This window comes from Culex pipiens, chromosome 3 (assembly GCF_016801865.2).
Source record: "Culex pipiens pallens isolate TS chromosome 3, TS_CPP_V2, whole genome shotgun sequence".
Classification (NCBI taxonomy): Eukaryota; Metazoa; Arthropoda; class Insecta; order Diptera; family Culicidae; genus Culex; species Culex pipiens.
Genome location: NC_068939.1, coordinates 40,585,646 through 40,610,917, shown reverse-complemented (window position 1 = coordinate 40,610,917; position 25,272 = coordinate 40,585,646). Strand labels below are relative to the sequence as shown.

At 42.4% G+C, this 25,272-nt stretch overlaps 1 protein-coding gene across 2 annotated transcripts in view; it reads left to right on the top strand.

The window, feature by feature from the left end:
• Positions 1-25,272, top strand: part of LOC120428758 (uncharacterized) — a 55,328-nt gene that overhangs the window by 25,068 nt on the left and 4,988 nt on the right. Inside the window, exons 1-3 of one of the 2 annotated variants that reach the window (XM_039593841.2) lie at positions 12,844-12,981; positions 13,090-14,478; positions 17,846-20,142. In XM_039593841.2, the coding sequence (XP_039449775.1) occupies positions 12,945-12,981; positions 13,090-14,478; positions 17,846-20,142 (3,723 nt within the window). In that variant the 5' untranslated portion in view covers positions 12,844-12,944. Of the gene's footprint in view, positions 1-12,843; positions 12,982-13,089; positions 14,479-17,845; positions 20,143-25,272 lie in introns of those variants that run through there. The other variant, XM_039593840.2, reaches the window with a different exon arrangement.

The following is a 25,272-nucleotide window of genomic DNA, read 5'->3' as shown; positions in this document are numbered from 1 at the left end:
GACGACCTTCGGATTGTTAGTCCAACTGCCAACCAGCGACTCCACCGAGACAGGACCCAGGGAGACGACTCCTACACCTGGACTGAGCTAACGACCTAACCTTTTTAGGTTAGTCCGGGGCCAACATTTACTTCCCGCCCGACGGAAGGCGTGATCAGGCAAATCTCGTCTCGAAAAATGCCACCGGGACCGTCTGGGATCGAACCCAGGCCGACTGGGTGAGAGGCAATAAAAGAGGTTTCGGGGAGGCCGGAATGAAACACGCGGTTAACTTAGCGAAAAGAAAAATAAAGCGTGTATTCTCGTTTGGTTTTTGTCACAGACTGGTAGCGGAAGTGCAGCTGTCAAACAGCAGCAGCCCGCGTGTGCCCAGTGGGCTTGAGCGTCGTAGGGGCGAACAGAGTGCGGTGGTTGCCAACTTATCACCCCTGCTCAATCACAGCACGTCTCCTCCAATCCCAGCTTGGCGCGAAGATCCTTGAAGACAGCTGCCGGTAGACCTTTGGTCATGATGTCCGCTTGTTGCTCCGCCGAGCGCACGAACTTGATCTCGATCGTCCTCTGCTGCACCAGCTCCCGCAGGAAGTGGAACTTGGTGTCCACGTGCTTCAGGCGCTTGCAATCTCGGGAATCCTCGGCAATCCTGATCGTGGACTGGTTGTCCTCGAACATAGGTACGGGACCGTCCACTGGCTTGCCCAGATCGTCCAGCACGCGTATCATCCACATAGTGTGGCACGCCGCCGTGCAGAGTGCCGCGAGCTCCGCCTCCGTCGACGACAGAGAAACCGTCTGTTGCTTCCTCGTTAGCCAGCCGACCGTACATCTCGAACTCCTCGGTTAGCTTCTGCTTGACCGCTTCCAGCACTTTCAACGACGTTCCGGCCAGGAGGATGTCGTCTACGTACAGTACCAGGATCAGCTTCTTGTCTCCAGCTCCTCGGGTGTAGAGACACATGTCGTTGGCGCTCCGGACGAATCCGAGTTGGCTGATGACGCCATGGAATCGGTCGTTCCACGCCCGGGACGCTTGCTTCAACCCGTAGATGGAACGGTTCAGCTTGCAGACCAGGCCATTCCCCTGCTGAAACTCTTCCGGCTGGGTCATGTAGATCTCTTCAGCTAACTCACCGTTCAGGAACGCGGTTTTCACGTCCATCTGGTGCACGAACATCCGATTCTCGTTGGCCAGCGCCAACACCGCCCGCAGCGTGTCCAACTTCGCCACCGGAGAGTAGGTCTCGGTGTAGTCGAACCCGGGCTTCTGCGTGAAGCCTCTGGCGACCAGTCTCGCCTTGAACCGGTCCGGTTTCTCAGCGTCGCCCCGCTTTATCTTGAACACCCACTTGCAGGTAACGGCTTTGCGTCCTGCAGGCAACTTCACCAGCGTCCAGGCGTTGTTGCGCTTCATGGAGTTCATCTCGTCTTGCATCGCAGCTCTCCACTCGTGCCAATCGTCCCGCTTTTTCAGCTCAGGGACCGAACTCGGGATGTCCTCGATGAAGTTCATCGCGTTGAGTGCAAAACTGGCGTACTCAACCTCGAAATCCTTGTGCCAAGCGGGAGGGTTCTTCGGTCTTTGAGGTCGGCCGCTGCCATCAGCTTCCTCAGCTTCGGGTTCATCGGCAGCACTGCTGAACTCGTCTTCCGAAGTCTCGTCGCCATCGTCGGCACAGCTCGCGTCATCGACGCAGCTCTCTTCATCGGATTCAAGTGGCACAAACTGCGAGTCGGGTTGCGCGACCTGCTGCTGCACCGCGACAGACTCCACGAAGTCCACGTCGCGCGCCGTGACGACCGTCCGTTTCTTGGGGTCCCAGACTCGATACCCGTTGTGTGAGTACCCGACGAGCGTTCCTTTCCACGCCTTGTCGTCCAGCTTTCTGCGCAACTCCTTCGGGACGTGGACGAACACATCGCTGCCAAAAACACGAATGTTCGACACGTCCGGCTTCTTGGACTCCCACAACTCGTACGGCGTTTTCTTCATCTCGAGAGCAGCGGTCGGGCTTCGGTTCGTCAGGTAGGCCGCCGTCAGCATGGCTTCCCCCCAGAACTTCTTGTCGACGCCAGCATCAGCAAGCATCGCCCGCGCCTTCTCGACTAGCGTCCGGTTCATGCGCTCGCTCAACGGGTTCATCTCCGGCGTGTAGGGGACAGTAGGCTCCATCCGTATCCCCTTCTGCTTGCAGAACCCCTCGAAGCGCTTGTTCCGGTACTCGCCGCCGTTGTCGCACTTCAGCCGAGAGATCGGCCGCTCGAACTTCGCCGTCACCAAGGCCTCGTACTCCTCGAAACACTCCATGACCTCGTCCTTCGAGCGAATCAGGTACACCATCACGAAATGGGTCCAGTCGTCGATGAACGTCACAAAATATTTCATCCCGTCGAGTCCCTCCGGCGACACGGGACCACACACGTCGGTGTGTACCAATTCGAGCACTCGCGACGATCGACGACCTTCACGCGGCGGGTGAGGCTTCCGCGTTTGCTTGCCGACAACGCACGATTCACACACGACGGTATCGTCAGTCCCGGCGGTACTGAGGTCGAGTCCGGATACCATCTCCTTCTGCACCAGACACTTGAGGCTTTGCTCGTTCAAATGTCCAAAACGACGGTGCCAGAGAACGAACCCTTTCCGCACGCGACCGCACGTCAACAGCGAAGAATCGTCCGTACCGTGCCGAGCCAGAAAGTTCATTTCGTACAGCTTGTTCTGCACAGTAGCACACGCGACGATTTCGGAACCACTGTACACTGTCGCTTTCCCGTCTTCGAACACGACGCGCATCCCGGCTTGTTCAACGCGCAGCACCGAAAACAAATTGCAGCGCAACTTCGGCACGTACAACGCGTCTTGAATCGTACAGTTCACTCTCTTACCGTTCACGACAGCAACCACCTTTACCGTGCCGGAGTGCTCCGCCTGGATCGTTTCGCCGTCCTTGGCCACCGCAATCTCGATGGGCTTCTTCAGACGATGCAGCTCACAGAACAGCTCCTTGTCCCGCACGAGGTGGTCCGTCGCACCGGAATCAATGAACCAGCGCGTCCGCGTCTGCTGGGGGTTCGCCTCGCTCACGAAGCAAACTTCCTTCCGGTTGCTGCCGGAATCCGCCACGTTCGCCTTCGACTTCTGCTTCCTCTTGCTCTGCTGCGGCTTCTTCTTCTCGGGACAGTCGGCCACCCGGTGGCCCTCCTTGTTGCAGCCGAAACACTTTTGCTTCTTCTGCGGCTTCGCCCCGTGAAACGCAGCATCGCTCTGGGACGGGGTGGGCGATTCGATGCCCTTCTTCGTCTCTTCGTCCAAGAGCCGGTTCTTGACGAAATCGAGCTTGAGGTCCTCCTGCGACATGGTTTCCAGCGCCGTCACAGCACCGGAGTACGCCGATCCCAACGAGATGAACAGGTGGCAAATCACGTCGATCTCCTCCAGCTTCGCGCCGGCGGACCGATACTCCCGGATCAACTTTTCGAACTGCAAAAAGTGCTGCTGCAGCTTTCCCCCATCGTAGCGCATCGTCACGATCTGCCGTTGGATCCGCATCCGGCTCGCGACGCTCTTCCGCGCGTGGATGTTGTGCAGCTTGTCCCAGATGTCCTTCGGGGACATGTCCTCCTCCAGGTGGTCCATCTGCGCATCGCTGATTCGCGCCATCAACTGCGAACGGCAGTGACGGTCCTTCCTGATGCGCTTGTCCAGCAGCTTCATCCGGGCCGTCTTTTCCTCCGGCTTTTCTCCCGGTTTCTCATTCAGTTCCGCCACGTCACCCACACTCGTCCGCACACACTCCAAGAGCTCGTGCTCCTCCAGGAATGCTAGCATGCGGAGACGCCACGGGTTGAAGTTGGACTCGTCCAACATCGGCACCTGCACCGGAGCGGGTTTCGCGTCCGTCATGACGCCCGACGATTCCGCGCACTTTTCCGTTAGACCGAAACGCGACTTGGGCCCACAACCTAAAGAGGTTTCGGGGAGGCCGGAATAAAACACGCGGTTAACTTAGCGAAAAGAAAAATAAAGCGTGTATTCTCGTTTGGTTTTTGTCACAGACTGGTAGCGGAAGTGCAGCTGTCAAACAGCAGCAGCCCGCGTGTGCCCAGTGGGCTTGAGCGTCGTAGGGGCGAACAGAGTGCGGTGGTTGCCAACTTATCAGCAATCACGCTTACCCCTACACCACGGTTCCCGGCTAGAGTTTTATTTAAAAGGTCTTATAAACATATGAAACACAATGGCTTTTTGGACATATTCAAGAAAAACTCTAGAAATGTTATATTTTTTCAAAGAACATATGTGTAGACTAGGTACTTGGATGTTTTTGATAGTTGAAATGACAAGTTGTAATGTTTATATTGGTAAACTATCTGTCAAAATGGACTATATTTTATTGAAATCGGTAAGAAATTACCTGGATTGCCAGGATTTAAAAAATATTAGAAGAAAAGTTTATTAAAGTTTAATATTTGGACATTTTATATCAAAAGTGCAGTTGCTGTCAACATTTTGGAATATCAAGAAAATTACCCAAATGTGATATTCTTATAAAATACATTTACGCCCATTTCAAAACCCTCCTCAGCACGCACTTTCAACCCATTTGCATGATGAAACATAGGCACACAAAAAAAAACGTGATGAAGCGCGTAGCTCCGATTGATCGACCTTACGCAAGGAAGTATAATTTACAAGGGAAATTACTCCTTCTTCCGGTCATGACGAGGTTCGGAGTTCGCAGCCAAACCAAACCGTGGCATGTTTTATATAAACCATCATATTCGGTAGCACCCAAAAAAAAACTCAACTCAAGCTAAAAAGTGCTGACATGTACCGAAAAAAACAAACGTACATTCGTCAGGCACTTGGCATTCGAAGTAGGTTTTTTTTTTCGGGGGAGCTCAACGTTACGCGAGCAATTTGAATGTTTGAGTACCGAGCGAGAAGGCAATGTTCTGCTTTTGCTCAACGACCTCGAACACGTGGCCTGCACCTCTTTACAACTCCCAAGAGTTGTAAGTGCTTTCTCGCACGCTGGTGGAACATGTGTATTTGTTATGTTTGTTTCCGTCTTTCAGCTCGTGCGTAGTGGCATAAAGTGACTTTTATGAAGATGTTGATGCTGATGAGAAGCATAAATCCAGCGAGTTGAGTTGGATGGATCTGGCACAGCGGTAGCGGTAGGCTAATGATCATGGGGCAATGAAGACCAGACGCCGATCCGACAGCATTGAGGAGGAGAACTCCAACTGATCAAATACTAGGCTGCAGACTTGGACATGGTGTCGAGTAGAGGTTTAATCGTGTTAGTCTTGTTTTCAAAGGAAAAAAGTCAATAAGCTTGAATTTAACATTGAGTCAACACCATGCCCAACCATACAGATCTCCGCCAAACCATACGCAACAACTTACTTTGTTAGCTCAACTGGTGGAGCTAATACGAATCGATGAATTGAAACGCTTGATTTCTTTCCCATGGGGCGATCTGGATGGGAAGGCTCTACCAGCTCCTAAGCTCTGCTGGCTAGACTTGGGAATTGGGTTTTATTGGCTTTTCCGTGGGCATTGTGGGCCTCGTTGGTGGCGTGTCAAATCAAGGTTTGAATAGCAATTTAATCATCGCACTGCTGCTGCGATGATGGTGGGAATTAAATTTATTACCCGCGTGTCATGGTAGTCTAATGTGATTTGAATGTTCAAACTCTATTTGATTGCTTCATTATTCCACGATTAGGACTAAATTCCTCAAGTTTACAAGATGTTTTGCAAAAAAAAACCGTTGAAATTCTTCAACCTTGTTCAAATAAGACGCAAATAGATGTACCAACGCGAATGGAGGGTGTTTGGTTTTCAATCAGATAAGGATGCAACCGGAGAAGCTTGTTGGAACGTGACGCTTTTCCGTTAAAATGCTGTTCAATGCGCGAAACTTGGCGAGCTGTGTTTGTACAAGTGAAGACACAAAGCCAAACCAAAACAAACAAGCTGCTCAGAATTCTGTATTATCTATTTATTTAAATATCGTTAGACATAATCTTTGGAATGAAAAGTTGGTCGCAATACGGGACTATTTTTTAACTGTCGCTTTATTCTTCGCTGGAAGCAGCAAATATTGTAATCGGTCGATCGATTCGTATATATTACTATATGGTTCATTCCAAGTCAACTGAGTACACTTTTGCACTCGACCTTTACCGATTTGGACACAACATTCATGTATCGATAGTTAACATAAATCCCAAGTATAATGCCGATTGGACCATCCCTCTATTTTTGGAACCGCCCTCTTTTTTGACGTTGATATAGAAAACATTTTTTTTACCCGTGGCTTTCCACCTATTAGACCAAAATAACTTCTTCTGGTTGCATTATATTAGAAAATGTCTAAGTAATTAATTTGAAACAAAATATTAACCCTAAAATGCCTCCCAATATTGTTTCTTTGCATTTCATGTTTTAAAATGTGATTTTGACCCATTCCCTAATTTTTTATTCGACCGCCATCGTGTTCCCCGGACAAATTTACATAAGAATCACTGAATAACTCAAACTGAGAGATTTCAAAAAAGTGTCCGCGTGGTTTATGGATCGTTCCAAAGGAGACTCCACAATATCGACAAACTGGTGACGCGATTTTCTCGAGGAGATACGAGTGGGTCCAACGGGAATTTTACATCTGAAATCAAAATAGGCTTTGTAAATCTCTTTTTCAAAATATCATGGCGATGTCAAATACTATTGATTTTTCGCTCATCAAATCCAGTAAAACAAATAACAAGTTTGCGGGGTGAAGCTAATGACAATGAAACAATTTTTTAAATTATTTTTTTAATGAATCTAGAGTGTTAAAAAAAATCTTTTAAGAGCTAGTCCACGAGCAAAGCATACCCATCTCGCATCGACCTCACCAATCTGCCTGAAATTTTCAGGGGTTGTTTGTACATATAAAACTAGCATCTGGTCAAAATACGAGCACTCTAGGTCAACAGGAAGTGGGGCAAATCGGGACACAAAGTTTGAAGGTTCAAAAACGTCAAAAATCTTAAAATGGTTATAACTTTGACAAAATTCAATTTAATTTCAAAACTCAAGCCCTTAAAAAAAAAGAAATTTAAAAATAATTAAGAAGCTGCTTTTTTTCTGGTGTCATCTAGTATCCTTGGAAACTAACTTGATTTTCAATAAATGTGAATCTAAGTTTTTTTTAACTTTCATTTTTTAAAGGGTTAAAATGGATGAAAATAAACATTTTTGTGCATGTTTTGCCGGGACCTTGGTGTAGGGGTAAGCGTGGTTGCCTCTCACCCAGTCGGCCTGGGTTCGATCCCAGAAGGTCCCGGTGGCATTTTTCGAGACGAGATTTGTCTGATCACGCCTTCCGTCGGACGGGAAGTAAATGTTGGCCCCGGACTAACCTAAAAGGTTAGGTCGTTAGCTCAGTCCAGGTGTAGGAGTCGTCTCCCTGGGTCCTGCCTCGGTGGAGTCGCTGGTAGGCAGTTGGACTAACAATCCAAAGGTCGTCAGTTCGAATCCCGGGGTGGATGGAAGCTAAGGTGTAAAAAGAGGTTTGCAATTGCCTCAACAATCAAGCCTTCGGACACCTAGTTTCGAGTAGGAATCTCGTAATCGAAAACGCCAAGGCAAAGCTGTAGAGCGAATAATTTGATTTTTTGATTTTTGTGCATGTTTCTATTGTGAAATTGTCTCAGGAACACGAATATGATAAAATTATCACAAGGAAATGGGATCTAAGGGGTCCCCGAGCAAAAATTTACAATTAAAAAAATCACTAAAAGTAAAAGTGTCTATTTAATATGTTAAACTACCTTACCCAAAGCGTTCTCAGTCTCAGATGGTAGTCCTAGATGTCCCCTACAAGCTGCAGGTCAAACCGAGTTGATATCTGGATGGACCACTTTTTTATTTGAGTTTGAAAATTATGCTACGACTGACGACCTTTGGATTGTTAGTCCCTTTAGATTTAACCAATTGGGATGCTTCTCCCTGCATTTTGTTGCATTTTTTAAGTCCTTTCAGATGCATTTTGAGTTTTGAAATAAGGAATTTTTAGGATTTTTGAAGTTTTTGAACCTTTAAACATTTCATGCAGATTGGTGAGGTCCCATACAAAGGGGTATGCCCTATTCGTGGACTCGCTCTTAAATGTTACCATCAGCCAAAGACAATTTAAAACGGGTACCTAGACAAGAAAAGGTTGAAAACAGCTGATGTTCAACATTCAGGTGAAACGGGACGACAGTTCTTGGACAACATCTGTTCAATTCAAATCAATTTCTGAACTCGACAGATTGCTTGCTATCTTTATATTTATCGTCGGCAAAAGACAGAACTTGTTTCAGTTACGGAGTTTTACTTAAAGGTGCTTCTAAAAACACGAACCGAGATTCAATATGGCGCTGTCTTCCCGTATCACCTTAACATAAAAAATTTTAGCATTAGTTAAGTAAAAATCACTGAATCCTTTTTGTTGATGCCGGCCTAGATAAGCCTCAACGGTGTTTCCTTCCGGAGGTATGAAAGAATGAATTTTGCTTGTTTTATTTTGTTAAATGTTCCATTTAATTTGATTTAGTTTGGACTTAAAAACTTAAGATATCAACTTAGTGTAAACTGCATTTCATAAGAAACCACCAATTCGGCAACCCTGCTGCTCAACTGCAGTCAGCCTCCGCACTGTTTCGGCACAAACAACATCCACACTTCTTCTCCTCTCGCAGCGATTGCAAACCTCCGTATAATTCAAGCAAGATCCTCCACGCAATCTGTGCTCTGCTGCAATTCGTTGCCTCGTATATCAATTCAATTCAGCACCAGCAGCGGTTGTGGCGTTTCGAGAGCACCATTTTTAATTGATCGTAGCAGATTGCCTCCTTCTCTAATTGAATCCCGCGCCATCCGAGGTTTTTCGGAGATTGAAGCAATACCAATGTGTAGCAATATCCATTGATATTCAACAGCAATTTCAACGTCTGAGGAGGCTAATGGGACCGAGAGGGGTCCATCGAAGTGGTGCACTTGAGAGTCTGCGGTGCTAGTTCCGGAGAACTGCTTGAAGAACCGCTCCAGGCGGGGGTTGCGTTCGGCGCGCCATATGGCGTTAGATATTCCACTTGTTGAACACGCACTTGTACAAATAAAGCAATTTCAAACAATTCCTCTTTTCGTGCTGCGCAATTGTGCATTCACCAATTCTTCCAGAACATAAACACCTCATCACAGTGGTGAAGAGATCGCTCCTTTCAGCACTTTGCAGAATACCTGCGAAGAAAGCGAAACTAACACGAGTTGCGCTGGCCGTTTTCTCATAATGCTGGACTGACGGACGGCCAGTCAGTCAGGTGGTGGGTATTATTGGCCAAAAGAAGCGCTTCGCTAATGCGATAATGAGACCAATTTTGTGGTTGAATTGCATCTCTCCTTCCGAAAGGGGTAGACCCCCGGAGCCGGAACCTTTCATTCTCCATCTCTGAAGATCTTGCTGAAGATCTCTGATGTTTTCAGTGTGGAACAATTGTGCACAAGTAACTCGGGCGTATTGTTGTAGGTATTATTGATTGATGGTTATTTGCGCTGCGGCTCGCTCTTTCATCGTATCAGGTTTTGTTGACTCTGCAACACTGGAAGATCTGGAGATGCTTCGTGCCGGAGAAGCCGGTTCTGGAAGATGATACCGCTGAACTGAACTGAACTGGCTGGCTGCACTTGAGTGGTTTTTGTGCTTTGACGTTATCATCGCATCACGTTGCTGCTCTGCCGATGGATAGATGTTGGGATGCTGTTGGCTGCTGGTTTGTAACAGATTGACATCGGATCGGCGGAGCGGGGAGGGAGCGAGTTGATGCGGGCTAACCGGTCCTCAAATTGCGGTTAATTTGTGCTTGATTAGGCGACGGTGGTGACTTGTTTTCCAATTAGGAGGAGGAATGAATCTTGCATAGTTGAGCAAGTAAAGCCTTGAGATGATTGTAAGTATAAGATCTAGACTTTTTTTGATTAGGTCCTTTAAACAAATGTAAACATTGAGTGTATCCCGCTTACTCCGATGGGCATTGACGTATGGTGTGAAAGGGATACACTCAATGTTTACATTTGTTTATAGGACCTTATCAAAAAAATGTCAAGAGATGTAAAACTTGGTGGATTAAGTTTATTTAGGGGAAATTCTTGTTTAGCAGGTTGAGCACTGGCTCCTTACTCCACATTATCAGTTGTTTTTTATATATTTTAACAACCTATTTTATAAAATTCTAGAGTTTTTTAAGGTCCTATATGCTATTGTGTTTAATATGTTTATAGGACTATTTCAAAAAATACTCTAGAACTGTGCCTTAGTCCGCTCGGCTATCAGACATTTGCATAATGGTAAGTGGTAAGGATAAACGCTTATTAGACCTTGACATTTCGGTTAATTCAGCTGAATCTTCTTGCACAGTTTGTCCAATTTGGTAGTTGGAAGGGCATCACAATGATGCCTGTTTGTCGACCATACTTTTTGGGGTTGAACTGTACGTCAAACAGCGTGCTTCGATATTTCTATGACTGGCCCTTAAGGCTGTTCTTTTGTTTTTTAAGGCTGATAATGAAATATTCGATAAATAAATTTAGAGTCTAGTGTTTTTGTTTGAAATTGAAACATTCTTTATGTTTGAATTTATTTTTTATCATTTCTATTTTGATGTTTCCAGAATCGAGTTATTTCGTAAAATTGTGAAATATACGAAATATACAAAAAACTTGGATTGTTGTACAGAATAATTCTAATATTGAATTTCTCTCAGTTTTGAATGTATTTACTTCAAATTTTAGTTTTTTTGTTTTGATGCATTTTATTCAAATTGATGTTTTAATAAACGAGTACGCAAATAGTGATGAAGTTTTTGGAAAACTTTTTTTGTAATAAATTTTGTTAGGAAAAATCATAAAAAAGCAAATTAATTATACAGATAACAAAGTTCGCTGCAAATATTTTTGAAAAATTTAAAAATGTCTCAAAATGAGTCAAACAATTTCAAAAAAAATATAAATAAAATTCAATAGTTTGAAGAAACTCGAAGAATAACTTTTTAAATTCAAAATTTTGTGTGTATTTCAAATCATTTTATAATAAGATGTATGAATAAAAGTGCACAATAACGCATAAAGTGTATTTTGTTAAAGAAAATTGGAATCCAAATTTCGTTTCACTAAATTTTAAGGTGCCTCATTGACTCACTTTGAAAAACTAGCTACGACCATTTGTATTAAAATTCAATCGACAAAACAATAGCAATACAATTTTAAACAAAACAAACCAAAATAAAAAAAACATTTTTGAAAGTTATCTTTGTTTTTCTTTTTTATAATCCAGATATATAAATCTCATTTGCAACACTAGTTTTTTTATTTGTTTATTTCAAAATGATCTAATAAAAATAATGTTGTGAATTTCGGTTTTTGCATTTCAACTTTTATCCTAATCTGGCCCGCTACTGTTTCAGAAAAAACAGATCTGTTTTTGAAACAGAAGGTTGGGCACCCCTGTTTTAACCAATCAGAAGGTGGGTCGAATTTGGGTGCATTGAGGGTCGGAGCAATATATTCAACATTGATCCAAACCATGTTTCAGTTTTTCGGGTTGTTACAGCGATATAAGGTACAGTACTTGTTCGGTAACTTGAAGTTGTTCAATAGGGCTGCGGCCATGTTCTCAGCCCACTCAAAGAACAAGAATTGTAATTTTATCAAATAATAAATAATGTACAAATTTGAGCAAACCTACATAATCATGTAAAATAAACATGGCTGTGTACAGAGTGGATTCGCTGATTCGAATGAGTGAATCCAAATTCGCTAATTGGATCGACTGACAGCTATCAAAAGCTTGAAAGCACGTGTTGGGAAATTGTCGAACAATGGTGTTGAAACGTAAACATCAGATTGACAACTGGTTTTGACGGTTGAGTGCTTTTTAATTCGAATACGTTCGAATTAGCGGACATTCGAAGTATCGAAATTCGAATTAACGAATCCGCTCTGTATAGCAGCCTTAGAGAATACATCAAATAAAAAGTATGCTAATTTTAAAAGGCCCAAAAGTGATACATCTACCTTATCAAAATATACATTTTCAACTGCTCAAAATTTAAATTTGCTAATTTTAAAGTTACAGATTATAAAAAAAGGTTGAAGAGTATGATACGATAATCGGGGCCGGCATTTACAAAGCGGATTCAGTGACAGTTTATTATTCAACTTAATGTTAACAAGTTAAGGTTGATGTTAACATTCCAAAGGTTGTCTTCCTAAGGTGTCTTGATAAGGTCCAGTTTGTGACATTCCCTTTACAAAGCAATCGAATCCAGAAAAGATTACCAGCTGTGTTGGTCCGAGCCGGGATTTGAACCTCGATCTACCGCTCACTAGGCGGAAGCGTTACCACTGGGCTACGTGGCTCGGTCATATCTCATCAATGCCTTGACTAAATCGGTTTATATTTGTGCTGAAGAATCGTCATGTGTCAACAAGTTCATCTCAGAAAACCATAAAAATAATAATTAAATAATTTAACAAAATCCAGACTTCTGGCAACACCTGCCGGCCGTCGTCATTGCACCGCTCCACGCAGCGTGCAATTCTTATTTTTATTATGGAAAAACGTGTAGGAAAAACTGCGAAGGCTGGCCGCTCTGCGCGCTCTGGCAAATCTCGTCCATGCCCGATTTGTTAGACTTGAACGCGCAGGCCATATCCAACACATTTTCTCTACGGTCTCTCCTTATCCAGCTTCACTCAGCTCTTGGCCAAACTCGGGTGGGTAGCAGATTCCGCCTCTGCTGCGGCAAAATATTGGCACGTTTCTGGCGTTGGTGCGGGAATTGCGGTTTCGCGGTTTCGAATTGCGCAGCAGCAGATTTTGAAATTTTGAGTGTTATTTTTTCGTTGAGAGATGGCACACGCTGCTCAAGAGCCCCGGGAAAATTACAGTAATTCCGCTTCAATTGAGGGGGGCACTTAATTTTCGGGGCCGATTAATCCACACAAAACTCATATGGTTTCTCATTTGTACCCCCTTCTCTTCTCTTCAATTGCAGATGGTAACGCAAACGGCAGCAGCATGAGTGGAAGTGGCACTTGTTACGAAGACGACGACGACGACGAGGACCACCATCAGTACCACTGGCGGCCGTCGTCCGCAACGGAAGAGGAGGAAGATTCGACGCTGACTCCGGCGCAGTTCAGGGAACATCTGGACGGGAAAACGGCCCAGGACGGCTTCGCGGAGCTCGTAAAGTACCGTCGCGATCAGAATAACAACGAAACGCCCGCAAGCCGCGTCATGATGATGGTGGCCAAGTACGAGTCGGGCGGCGGCGGCAAGATTCCGTCCGGATCGGCGCGGGTGGACGAAACCGAAACCAGTGACTTTGAAACGGCCAGCATTAGCAGCTACAGTGGAACGACGGGGGGAAGTGTTCGGACCAGTTCCGTATTCAGTGATGAGGGAAGTCGGGATGGGGCGACCAGTGTCGAGGGTCGTGAAGAGCCGGAGATTGTGGGCAAGGGCGAAAGTCACGTGGTGACGGCCGGCGGGGCCACCATCACGATCAACATTATTAGCAAGACTGAGTGCGACGATTGTGATAAACCGGCAAAGACGGCGTCAACAGCGACGTCCACGCCGGAGAAGAAGGCTGTGCAGACGCAGATTCCGGAGTTTACCTCGGACGAGGGTGGTCTGGATGAGGAGGAGAACGATCAAGTCGTCGAAGAGAGTCAGCTGTTTTACACGGCTCAGAGTCAGGACTTTCTCGAACTCCAGGAACGCCCAGCGTCAAGCTCGTCCAACTCCTGCTACGACGACAGTTCCGTCGAGGACATTGACTGCGTTGACGCCGTCAATCAGCAACACGAAGTCCTCATCCACGAGCCGCACCACCACCAGCAATCCGACATCGACTCCGAAGACCACATGATCAACATCGTCCAAGAGCTGACCGCAGATTTGCAACTCACCTCCAAGGTCATCGTGAACAAGGCCAAGCTCAAGCAGCACCGCAAAGTTCGTGCCGAAAAACAGCAGCAGCAACAGCTTCAACAGCAAAAACGCGAAAAGAAGAAGCTCGACAACTCGCACCTCAGCCGGCAGAAGATCATCGACGACAACTTTTGTAACGAGATCCTCGACTCGACGATTCACTTCGATCGGTTGTACGGAATTACGCGCAAAAGCAACTCGGCGGCACTAGTTGAGAGGCGAAGGCAGCAACCGACGGAAGTGCTGAGCGATTCGGCGCTGCAGAGTCCGCCCTCGTCCGTGGGGGAGGAATCGTTCGACTCGACCGTGTCCTTTGGGAAGCTGGAGGGACAGCCGCGGTATTCGGGCCGGCCGATGGGAAAGCTGATGGCGCGGCGGCTGAAGAAGATCGAGCGGCAAACGGGTGGAAAGGATGAGAGGAGGGAGGTGCAGTGCAGGTCGGAAGGTGAGTTTGGTTTTTTATTTTTTTTTTTTTGCTTTGTTTTAATTTTTAAATTAAAAAAAATTAAAACCACACCACTCTGTGTTAACACTGCTACAATTTTCATTAGATTTTTGCTCTCACTTAGATTCGGGTTTTTTTTGTTGTGTCGCTGTAGTTTTCAAGTTGTGTTTTAATATTTTAAAACTTCTGAATTTTCAAAATTCAAAATTATTATTTTTTGCTTCAGTTTTTATTTTAGAGCAATCAGTAATTTTTCTGGTACTTTTGAACCGACCCTCTCCGATTTCAATGAAACTTTGTAGACATGTTATCCTAGGCCTTTTAAAGCCATGTTTGTGTATATGGAGCCAATTGTACTCAAACATGACATTTGAGAACGGCGCAAGTTATTTAAATATTTTTGTATTTTATATCATCGTATCAAAAAGTGGTCATAGACAAACTTGTAGAAAATTGGACGAGCTTTCTGAAAAAAAGTACACTGAACGAAAAATACACGCCATTTCTATGAGATTTTTATATTTATAAGCTTTAATTTTTAAGGTGCAGTCACGATAGTGGGAATCGATTCTCCAGACAATTTTACCTATAAGTCTCCATATTGACCATTGTCCTGTTTCCAATGCTTGTTAAGATACAGCGGTTTAAAAAATAAAAATGGTGAAAAAATAGGTTTTTTTGTGGTTTTTGGCAATTTCTATATGACAGACTTGGTTTTTCAGTCTCGAAAATATTTTTACCGGAAAGCTCGTCCAATTTTCCATAAGTTTGCCTTTGACAGCGTTTCAATTTGATGTATGAGGTTACAGATATAAGCCTAATTACATTGCTCATAACTGAAAATGAATGTTTTTTCAGTGTGGTAGAAACCTGGATAGTAAATAAGCTCACGTAAATATTCAATCGAGTCAAATAGAAAAGCTGTCAAATGTAAACACAAAGGAAATTGGACGCGCTTTCCAGTGAAAATATTTTCGAGACTGACAAATCAAGTCTGTCATATAGAAATTGCCAAAAAAACACAAAAAAAAACTATTTTTTTCACCATTTTTATTTTTAAAACCCCTGTATCTTAACAAGGATTGGACTTAGGTCAAACTTTTATGTAAAATTTTCTGAAAAATCGATTCCCATCTTTTTTTGAAAATTTTGACGTTTAGACCACTTGAAAAAAACAATGATAGTAAATGATTTTTGTGTTTTTTTAGAAGAGACATACCATCCTGCATTTTTCGTAAGTCTTTTTGTAACATCTTAGGCTATTTCCTCAAAAAATTTGAACGAAAAGAAATCGTGACATCAATTCCTGATTTGAGCTGTAATTTCTATTTAATTTTTTTATTTTTTGAAATTTCTAATTTTCGTTTTGTTTTTGAATTTTCGGGATTTTAGTTCTCACTTAAAATATAACTGGAAATTTTATTGAAAAATAACCAAACAACAACAACTTCTATCAGTAACCATGTTTTTCCAAATTAATTTTTAAAATTAAAATATAAGGATTTTGCTTATTTAAAAACTATTTATCAAGTTTGAGTTTGAACATATTTTTTTATGCTAATTTTTTTTTTATTAATAGATATAAGATTGAAGATTTATTGTCATAATTTAACTCTTTCGAATGACAAGACACTTAATTTTTGCAATTTAAAATTTTTAGATTTCAAAATTTCTGAAAAAGTAGAATTTTTGAGCATTTGAACTTTTGTTTTATAAACATTTTTTGTTTAGTGTGGCTTTGATATTTTTAATTTCATATTTTTGGATTTTAATTTTCTTGTTTTGTGTTTTTAAGTTGTGTTTTAATATTTCCAAATTGCTGTTGAAATTTAACCATTTTTGAATTACCTTGATTTTTCTTAAATATTTTTGAATTTCAGAACCTTATATTTTTAAATTTCAGATTAATTTCTTGCAATTTTAAAATTGCTGAATTTTTAAAACTCTTTTTTATTTTAGATTTTTTTCAAATTTAGTTTTTTACCCGCTGCAAATATTTTTTGAAGGTTCCCTGGGCTTTGTCATAATGAGTGTCATAGGTTTGATGCTTGTTTGGCAAAGAGTATGATTTGATTCGATGTGGAATTAAAATCGAAGTGTTCAGTATATTGCTGAAGCTTCCATTTTTACACATGGACACCACTTCATGCTGCGAGAACCCACTTTGGCGCAGTCTCAGGGCTTAATCGATGACCGGTAAGCTGTCATCGAGACAAGGAGGTTCTCCGATAGTGAAAATATCACATTTGTACAATGAACCGCTACATATGTGATTTTTCCCTATCTTAATGTGGGTTTCAGGTTAGGATGCGGGTTTTTAAAAATTTAGTTTTTGTAGAATTTAGGATTTTAACTATAATTATCAACCTTTAATACTTTGCCTTTAGTTATTTAGGGACAAAATTAGTAACAGTGAATTTAGTAATTCTATCAGAATCGGTGATTTTGATTCAAGTAGCATAAAAACCATTATGATTTGTCAAAATTTCCGTAGAGTCTCGATCAATCAATAGTGAAATGTTATCGGACTAAATTCGTTGATCTGTTGAACTAACGGTTGTCGGATTATGATTGTATCGACCATTGTTGCGAATCGAGGATCTACTGGAATTGGAATCAAATGGTCGTAACGACTTGTAAAATATAAACTGTTATTCATTTTTTTTTTGTTTTTTTTTTTTTTTTAAAGAAGCCAGACAGGTTTTACAAGAAACGTTTTTTTGGCTATTAATTAAAATGTCGGGGATTTGAGATAAGAGTAGCTTTCGGATAGCTTGCTTTAAATCTTGTATTCAATTCAAGTTAGGTAGTTATCCGCAAATGAAAATTTGGACTTATATGAATAATTGAACATTTTGGACTTATGAATAACACACAACTGTGCATTTATTCTAGAGTCAGATCCATACAGCGTCAGTGTTTATTTGGTCGAAGTGTACTAATTCATTGGCAGATCTGATTCTAGTTGTAATGTACGACAAGACGCGGCTGGATCACCCTCCCAAAAAAAAAAAAAAAAATTAAAAAAGTATTTTAAAATGCATTTTACACCTCCCAGTTGTTTTGCAATCATTATTTTGCAAACGCAAAATATGTAAGGGAGTGTTTTTTTGTTACGTAACGCAAAAATTTGAACCCCCTTCCCCTTCGTAACAAAATTTCCATACAAATTTAAAAAAAAATAAAGCAAAATGTATGAACACGCCCTTATTTTTAAATTGTAGAATTAAAACTTTTTTTTTTTGGAAATATGCCTTTTTTATTTTTTATTAGGGACCATCCACAAATCACGTGCTCAGAGAAGGAGAGGTCCTTAGAAAGAATCCAATCACCATTAAAATAAAATACTTTCTCTTCTCTCCCACAGGTCATTCCGACTCGTCCACGTCAAACTACGCCAACGGCCCTAAGAAGCCCCCGCGGACGTTTGCGTCCACCGTTAAAAAGCAACACCCCAAGGTCGGCTGGGTTGACCGGGTCGTTTCATCCAAGTCTCGCACCACGAAAACAGACTCAGAACGGCCCAGCTGTCCCAAGCTGGAAGATCTGGACTCGGACCCGGATCTGATGGGCTGGAAGTTTGACACGACTAAGAAGAAGAAGGAGCAGCTGAAGCAGGAAAAATCTCACGAAATCGGTTGGGATGTGGCGAAGGAGCGCAAGAACGAGGACGGAATTCCGCCGCACATCTACAACATGCTGCACTACTCGGAGGACGAAACTCAGCGTCGGCTGATCAAGACGTCCCACTCGCGGGCGGCCCCACAATCGTCGACGACCTCCTGCTGTCACCACCGGGAGGAATTGTTGGGTCACAAGCTGGACATTGACACCGTTGACTTTCCGATGGAGAGTTCGAGGAGGAAGCGGTTCTCCAACTCGGAGTTTGAAAGGTTTGTGGAAAACTCGAGGATCAAGAGTACTCCGCGCAGGTCGGCACCGACGGCACTGACGACGAAGCGGACGGAACAGTTTCTGGAGGCGGAGCGAGGTCAGCGGAAGCAACAGGAGCGAAGGTCACAACCGGCGGAGGTTGTGCGAAGAACGACGGAGCGTAGTGAGAAGAAGGTGGATCGGCGAAGGACGGTGGGAGACTTTTTGGACCACGAGCGATCGGCTCATTTTTTAGGCGATGGCCGGCGTAGTGACCACGACTACGAGATGGAACAGTCCTCGAAGGTGTGCAGCAAGTGTAACAACGAGAAGGAGAAAAGTTCGTTCAGGAAGGCGGCAGTTCGCAGGACGAAGTCGTTTTTCGAGGCGTCTAAGAAGAAGATTTTGCTGCCGGGGCTGTTGCAGAAAAACGCAAAGGAGCGGAATCTGTACGAGACGCCTAAAAAGTACCAGCTGGGAACGAATCTCAACTCGGCGGAAAGTTCCGTCCAGAAGCAGGTGCACAAACATTTGGGATTTACGCCTCCGGCGAAGGAGGAGAAGATGGTGAAGAACAACATGGTTCTGACGAAATCCGCTCCGGGTAGGATAAGTGGCAAGCCGCAACTCCCGGCACGGACCGTGTTGAACTTTTCCAGCACCACGGAAACCGACGATGATCGCGCTAAGCAGCAGAAACCGCACGAGATGAAGTTCTTGAAGACGCTAAAGAACCTGAAGATTTCTCCGAAGAAGCTGTTCAAGCCGTCCCAGGAAGAAACTCCCAAGCATTCTCAACCAGGAACTTCATCCTCTCCTCGGCAGTACGGGAATTTCCAATCGTATGACGACCTCAACCTGGATAATGTCGCCCAAATGGGAGACTTCCTGAACAACGTTCGCCAAGCAGTCGAAACCGATGACCACGATCGCTCCGTGAACCGGTTCTGCGCTGAACGGTACGTCAAAGCAACCAGCTCGACGCCACGCCGACGACCACGCGCCGTGTCCACCAGCAGCGAATTTCTCGACCACCATCGGCAAGTCGAAGTCTGCGCCGACCTGCACCGGGAACCAATCTACCAGGAAATCTCTCCCAAGAACAACAAAACCCTCATCAACGAGTTCATCAGCGGAGAATCTCCCGAACGGACCATGGTCAACAACAACGCCCTCTACACAACCGTTAACAAAACCGCCAAAACACAGATCAAGCCCAAATCGCTCAACAACTCACAAGACAATCTCCTCCAAGTTAGCACGTTGAAAAAAATCAACGCCGAACCATCACCGTCGACGTCGACGTCGCCCCCAGGACACCACAACACCCGACGATCGCTGTTTGACGTAGCGGCTGGCAGTGGTTCGAACGATGGTCCCTCGCCGGGTTCGCCGGAGCAACGCTGTGACAATGATGATATCTTGGTTTTGCAGGACGACGCTGGCGACCGAGATACTGACGCAGCGAATCCCGGACAGCGGAGGAGGCCACGGCGAAGGGCGGAGGTGGTGGAGGAGGTCGTCGTAAAGAAGTGCGTTGCGCGGGTGGAGGGTGCTGGGCGGAGTAGAATTGTGGAGGAGACGGAGGAGGAGGAGGACGAAGGGTACCGGAAGTTTAGTAGTGATATTCAGCCGGGAGAAGGCGAAGACGACTTTGGTGGACGGGAGTTGACGGCGGCGGCGAAGAAGGATGCGACGCTGGCGTACGTGGAGGATGTGCTGAGGAAGACGGGTCTGGTGGAGGAGGCCATCGGGAGGGCGCCACTCGGGTTCATCGATACCGATGATGAGGTGAGTTTGTGAAAGATAGAATCAAAATTTGGGATTACAATATAATCGGTGGGTATTAGGATGTAACAAAACGGGTCAATTTTGCGGGCATTTCAGGGCATGATCTCCTAGGTGTACTAAACCCGGATCCCAAATATGAGCTTGATTGGTTGTGATAGAACCTGGCGCTTTGACTTTGAATTTTAAATGGGATTTAATCCGTAAAATCGGTGCATTTTGGTTTTTGTCAGTTTTGAGCCCCTTAAGGATTTTTTGCATTTTACAAAAACCTCATGAGCTCATAGTCCGTGTTCCAGGGAACAACTTTGCCGAAAAGTATGAAAAGATGCGTCAACTATAAAGAATTTTACAGAATTTATAACACCGCCGATGAAAACTTCGATGAAACTCTCGATAACTTCTATTGGTTCTTTTTCTTTTTTTGGCAGCAGTTCCAAATGAAAGTTAAAGTAAAAAAAAGTGCTTCGATTTGGTTCAAAATTGGAGAAGGGGTTCCGAAATAATTAGACCCGTATTTTTTATTTTGCCATTAGGGTGCCGTGTTAGGGTGGTCCCAAAAATTGCCGTTTTGAAATATTTTTATTGAATTCATTGGGAAATTTTACGTAACATATCAAAAAATGGGCGAGGTTCATTAAAAGGATTCCAAAGTATGATTTTTTGAAAATAAAATCTGGGTTTTTGCACGGGCCCTCGCGGAGAAACGGAAAAATGACGAAAACAGGAAATATCAACTTTTTCACTAAGGCTGCGATAACTCGAAAATTTCTGCGATGACCCAAACTTTTTTGGGTACCAAGTTGCGTATTTCAATTACGAAAATTCGAAGCCAAATCGAAGCATTTCATTTTTTTTCTTTCATATGAAACTGCTGTTTGAATATTTATTTTTGGATTTTTGAGGAATTCCAAAATGACTAACTGAACACCACAATGGCCAAAATTACCACAATAATCAAATTTACCAAAATGACCAGAATGACCAAAATTACCAATATGATTAAAAATACCAAAAATTATCAAAAATATTTAAATTACCAAAATGATCAAAATGACTAAAATAACCCAAATCACCACAATTACCAAAATGTCAAAAATGATCAAAATTACTAAAGTGATTAAATTGACCAAAATTACTAAAATGACCAGATTAACCAAAATTACTGAAATTTAAATTTGGTTATTTGAGTCATTCTGGTAATTTTGCTTATTCTATTCACTTTGATCATTTTGGTTATTTTAGTAATTTTGATAATTTTAGTTATCCTGGTAACTATGAATATTTCAGTTATTTTGGATTTTTTTTTGTCATTCTCGTTTTTCAGTCATTTTGATAATTTTCGTCATTTGAGTCAGTTTGGTAATTTTGGCTATTATGGTCATTTTGGTAATTTTGTTTATTTTAGTCATTTTGGTCAGTTTTGTTATTTGCAGGGTGGCCACTCAAGTCGGGAAATCGGGAAAAAGTCGGGAATTTAGATTTTTTTGTTAAAATGTCGCGAAACTCAACCATACTTGTTTGAACATTATTTTCAAACTATTGAATAATTTTGTATGTTCTCAAAAATATTGTATGATTATGACGGAAGCCATTTCAAAAAGATTTTCATATATTTTTTTATGAATCAAATGATAATCATTAATTTATGACTATTTATGACTGTTTGATTTTGTCATACTGTTTATTTGAAAATTTGTTTGAAAAATAAAAAAAATTAAAGTTAAATTCATTCTAGCCTTGTAGGCTGCTTGATTTCATTAAAATAATTGAGTATGGGTCAATTACTATAGATGAAGCTTAATTTTCATTTATTAATTTATCGGGAAAATGTAAAATATATGATTTAAAAAAAAATGCAAAAAAATCAATAAATCTTTGTTTATTTTTTAATGAATTTTTCAATGAAAAAAACATTTAAATAACGACAACTTGCTAAATCAGTTTTAATAAAAATCCAAATTTACTTAATTCAAAATGGGACTTGGTATAACATGTTTTAAAACAAATTCCAAGTTATTTTGAAATTATAAAAAAATAATTATGTTTAAAACGTTCGTTGTTTAAAAATAAATAAATGTGGAACAAAATTCAAAATTTAGTTATTTTTAACACTTAACTTTCCCTTTTTATTATTTTTTTTTTTAATTTCAAGTTACAACCGAGTTACATAAACTTTGTGTTTGGCAATTTTCCAAATTAAAAATTATTTGTTTTGTTAAGCTATCAGCTTTTTTGTGAAGACTGATTGTTTATGTTTTCTGTCTGAATCGAAATAATGAGTGCTTCCTTTTCTGAGGTAATTTTTCAGAAATTAGCAATCAGCTAAAGTTTCTAAGCATAAGCATAAGCATAGGTGCCCACCCGCAGTTGCTACTCCGTTATTGACCAGGACCTCCAGAAGTTACATCCACGAGCCGTGGAAGATGAGTGGGTGCTATCTTTCCTCGCTTCGCAACTTCTCAAAGGCCCCTATCATGCTGATCAATACCGGCGCCGGCCACGACCAGTGGTAGGGTCACGGGGAAGTGGATGGGAATGTTAGTCCGATACTTGAGTGATAGAGACCGCCCAATCGACTGCTTCTCCGACAAAGTATCACATGAGTTTTGAGGGGGTTAGTAGATGGGTATGAGGTCAGGATTCACGAGTGGCAGTGATGTGACCATGAGCATTTTGTTTATCGGTTGAAATTTTTTAAATCTTAGGCAGCCGGCTGCGGAAAGATAGATAATTGATTATTTAAAATGGTTTATTTTTATCGTACGCGTGCCAGCCGAGCAGTAGTGCTATGGGCTGGACTTATCAGTATATTTTTACTGTTTTTACAATTTAGATAACGCGAGCAAATTTCAAAAATAGTAAATAAATGACGCTTTACTCTTCATAAAATCGATAGTTTGATGAGTTAATACTAAAACTGAAAGTTGGAATATTTTTTTACGATCATTTACGACGAAAATTATCGCGAAAAAACCGGACTGTGCGTCCCAAGAAGCACTGCACTTATGAAGGCATTATTCAATTATTATGACCAATCACCCCATGCACACAAACAGCGACACAAAAGAGACGAAAATTATCGCGAAAAAACAGGACTGCGCGTCCCCAGAAGCACTGCACAGAAACAGCGACACAAAAGAGACGAAAATTATCGAGAAAAAAACAGGACTGCGCGTCCCCAGAAGCACTGCACTTATGAAGGCATTATTCAATTATTATGACCAATCACCCCATGCACACAAACAGCGACACAAAAGAGACAAAAATTATCGCGAGAAAACAGGACTGCGCGTCCCCAGAAGCACTGCACTTATGAAGGCATTATTCAATTATTATGACCAATCACCCCATGCACACAAACAGCGACACAAAAGAGACGAAAATTATCGCGAAAAAACAAAACTGCGCGTCCCCAGAAGCACTGCACTTATGAAGGCATTATTCAATTATTATGACCAATCACCCCATGCACACAAACAGCGACACAAAAGAGACGAAAATTATCGCGAAAAAACAAAACTGCGCGTCCCCAGAAGCACTGCACTTATGAAGGCATTATTCAATTATTATGACCAATCACCCCATGCACACAAACAGCGACACAAAAGAGACGAATTATCTCGAAAAAACAAAACTGCGCGTCCCCAGAAGCACTGCACTTATGAAGGCATTATTCAATTATTATGACCAATCACCCCATGCACACAAACAGCGACACAAAAGAGACAAAAATTATCGCGAAAAAACAAAACTGCGCGTCCCCAGAAGCACTGCACTTATGAAGGCATTATTCAATTATTATGACCAATCACCCCATGCACACAAACAGCGACACAAAAGAGACGAATTATCTCGAAAAAACAAAACTGCGCGTCCCCAGAAGCACTGCACTTATGAAGGCATTATTCAATTATTATGACCAATCACCCCATGCACACAAACAGCGACACAAAAGAGACGAATTATCTCGAAAAAACAGGACTGCGCGTCCCCAGAAGCACTGCACTTATCATTAGCAATCAGCTAAAGTTTCTTTAGATTAATTTATTTAGAAATTTTGTTTGATGACTTTTTTATAAACAGTTTTTGGTTCGAAAATATTGCTCAGGTAAGAATTGCCTAATATTTGAGGTTCTGAAAAAGTCGGGAATTTAGAAATGGGATATGAGTGGTCACCCTGTATTTGGCTCATTATAGTAATTTTGTTTATTTTAGTAATTTTGGTCATTTCGATCAGTTTTGTTATTTGGGTCTTTTTGGTCAATTTGGTTATTTTAGTCGTTTTAAACTAACCACAATGAATGGTTTTAACCGAAATAATTAAAATGATTAAATTAATCATAATGATTAAAATGACCAAAATGAGCATAATTTCCAAAATTACCAAGATGACTAAAATAACCAACATAACCAGAATGACTAAAATTACCATAATGACTATAACAACCAAAATGACGCAAATAATCAAAATGACTACAATTTCTAAAATTTACAAAATGATCATTATCATTATTAAAATTATAAAAAAAATACCAAAATAACCCAATATTGGTTAGTGATTACAGTGCCATCCCGTTTTTGGCAACACGACTTCTCGACACATTTCCTCTCGTCAAAAACTGGCTGATGGATGAGACTAACTTCATTTTTCTTTTAAATTGTTGATCTAAAACAGGCCTGCCCAACGTCCGGCCCGTGGGCTGGAAACGGCCCGTGAATCCATTTCATCCGGCCCGCGACGGCGTTTCAAAATAGTTCTATGACCGGCCCTTAAAGCTGTTCATGATGTATTAAATAAATAAAATTATTGTATGAATTAAAAAAAACTAAGCTTGAGATCAAATTTTAACATATTATAAGAACATTATAACTTTGTCCCGCCCGTGTGGATCAATCGGACCGCGCACTGGACTCACAATCCAGAGGTCGCCGGTTCGAATCCCGCGGCGGGCGCTCTAAAAATTCTTTGTGTAAATATGGGTATTCGGCGCCGTCGCTCCGTGCCATACTTTCATACACTTAGGAGCCCAGGGCGGCGAAGTCCTTGTAGATAAAAAGGAAGACACTAGTGGTTGGTACTAGCAATGGTGGCCGACAGCTATAACGTCAACTTCGTTCGTTTTCATAAGA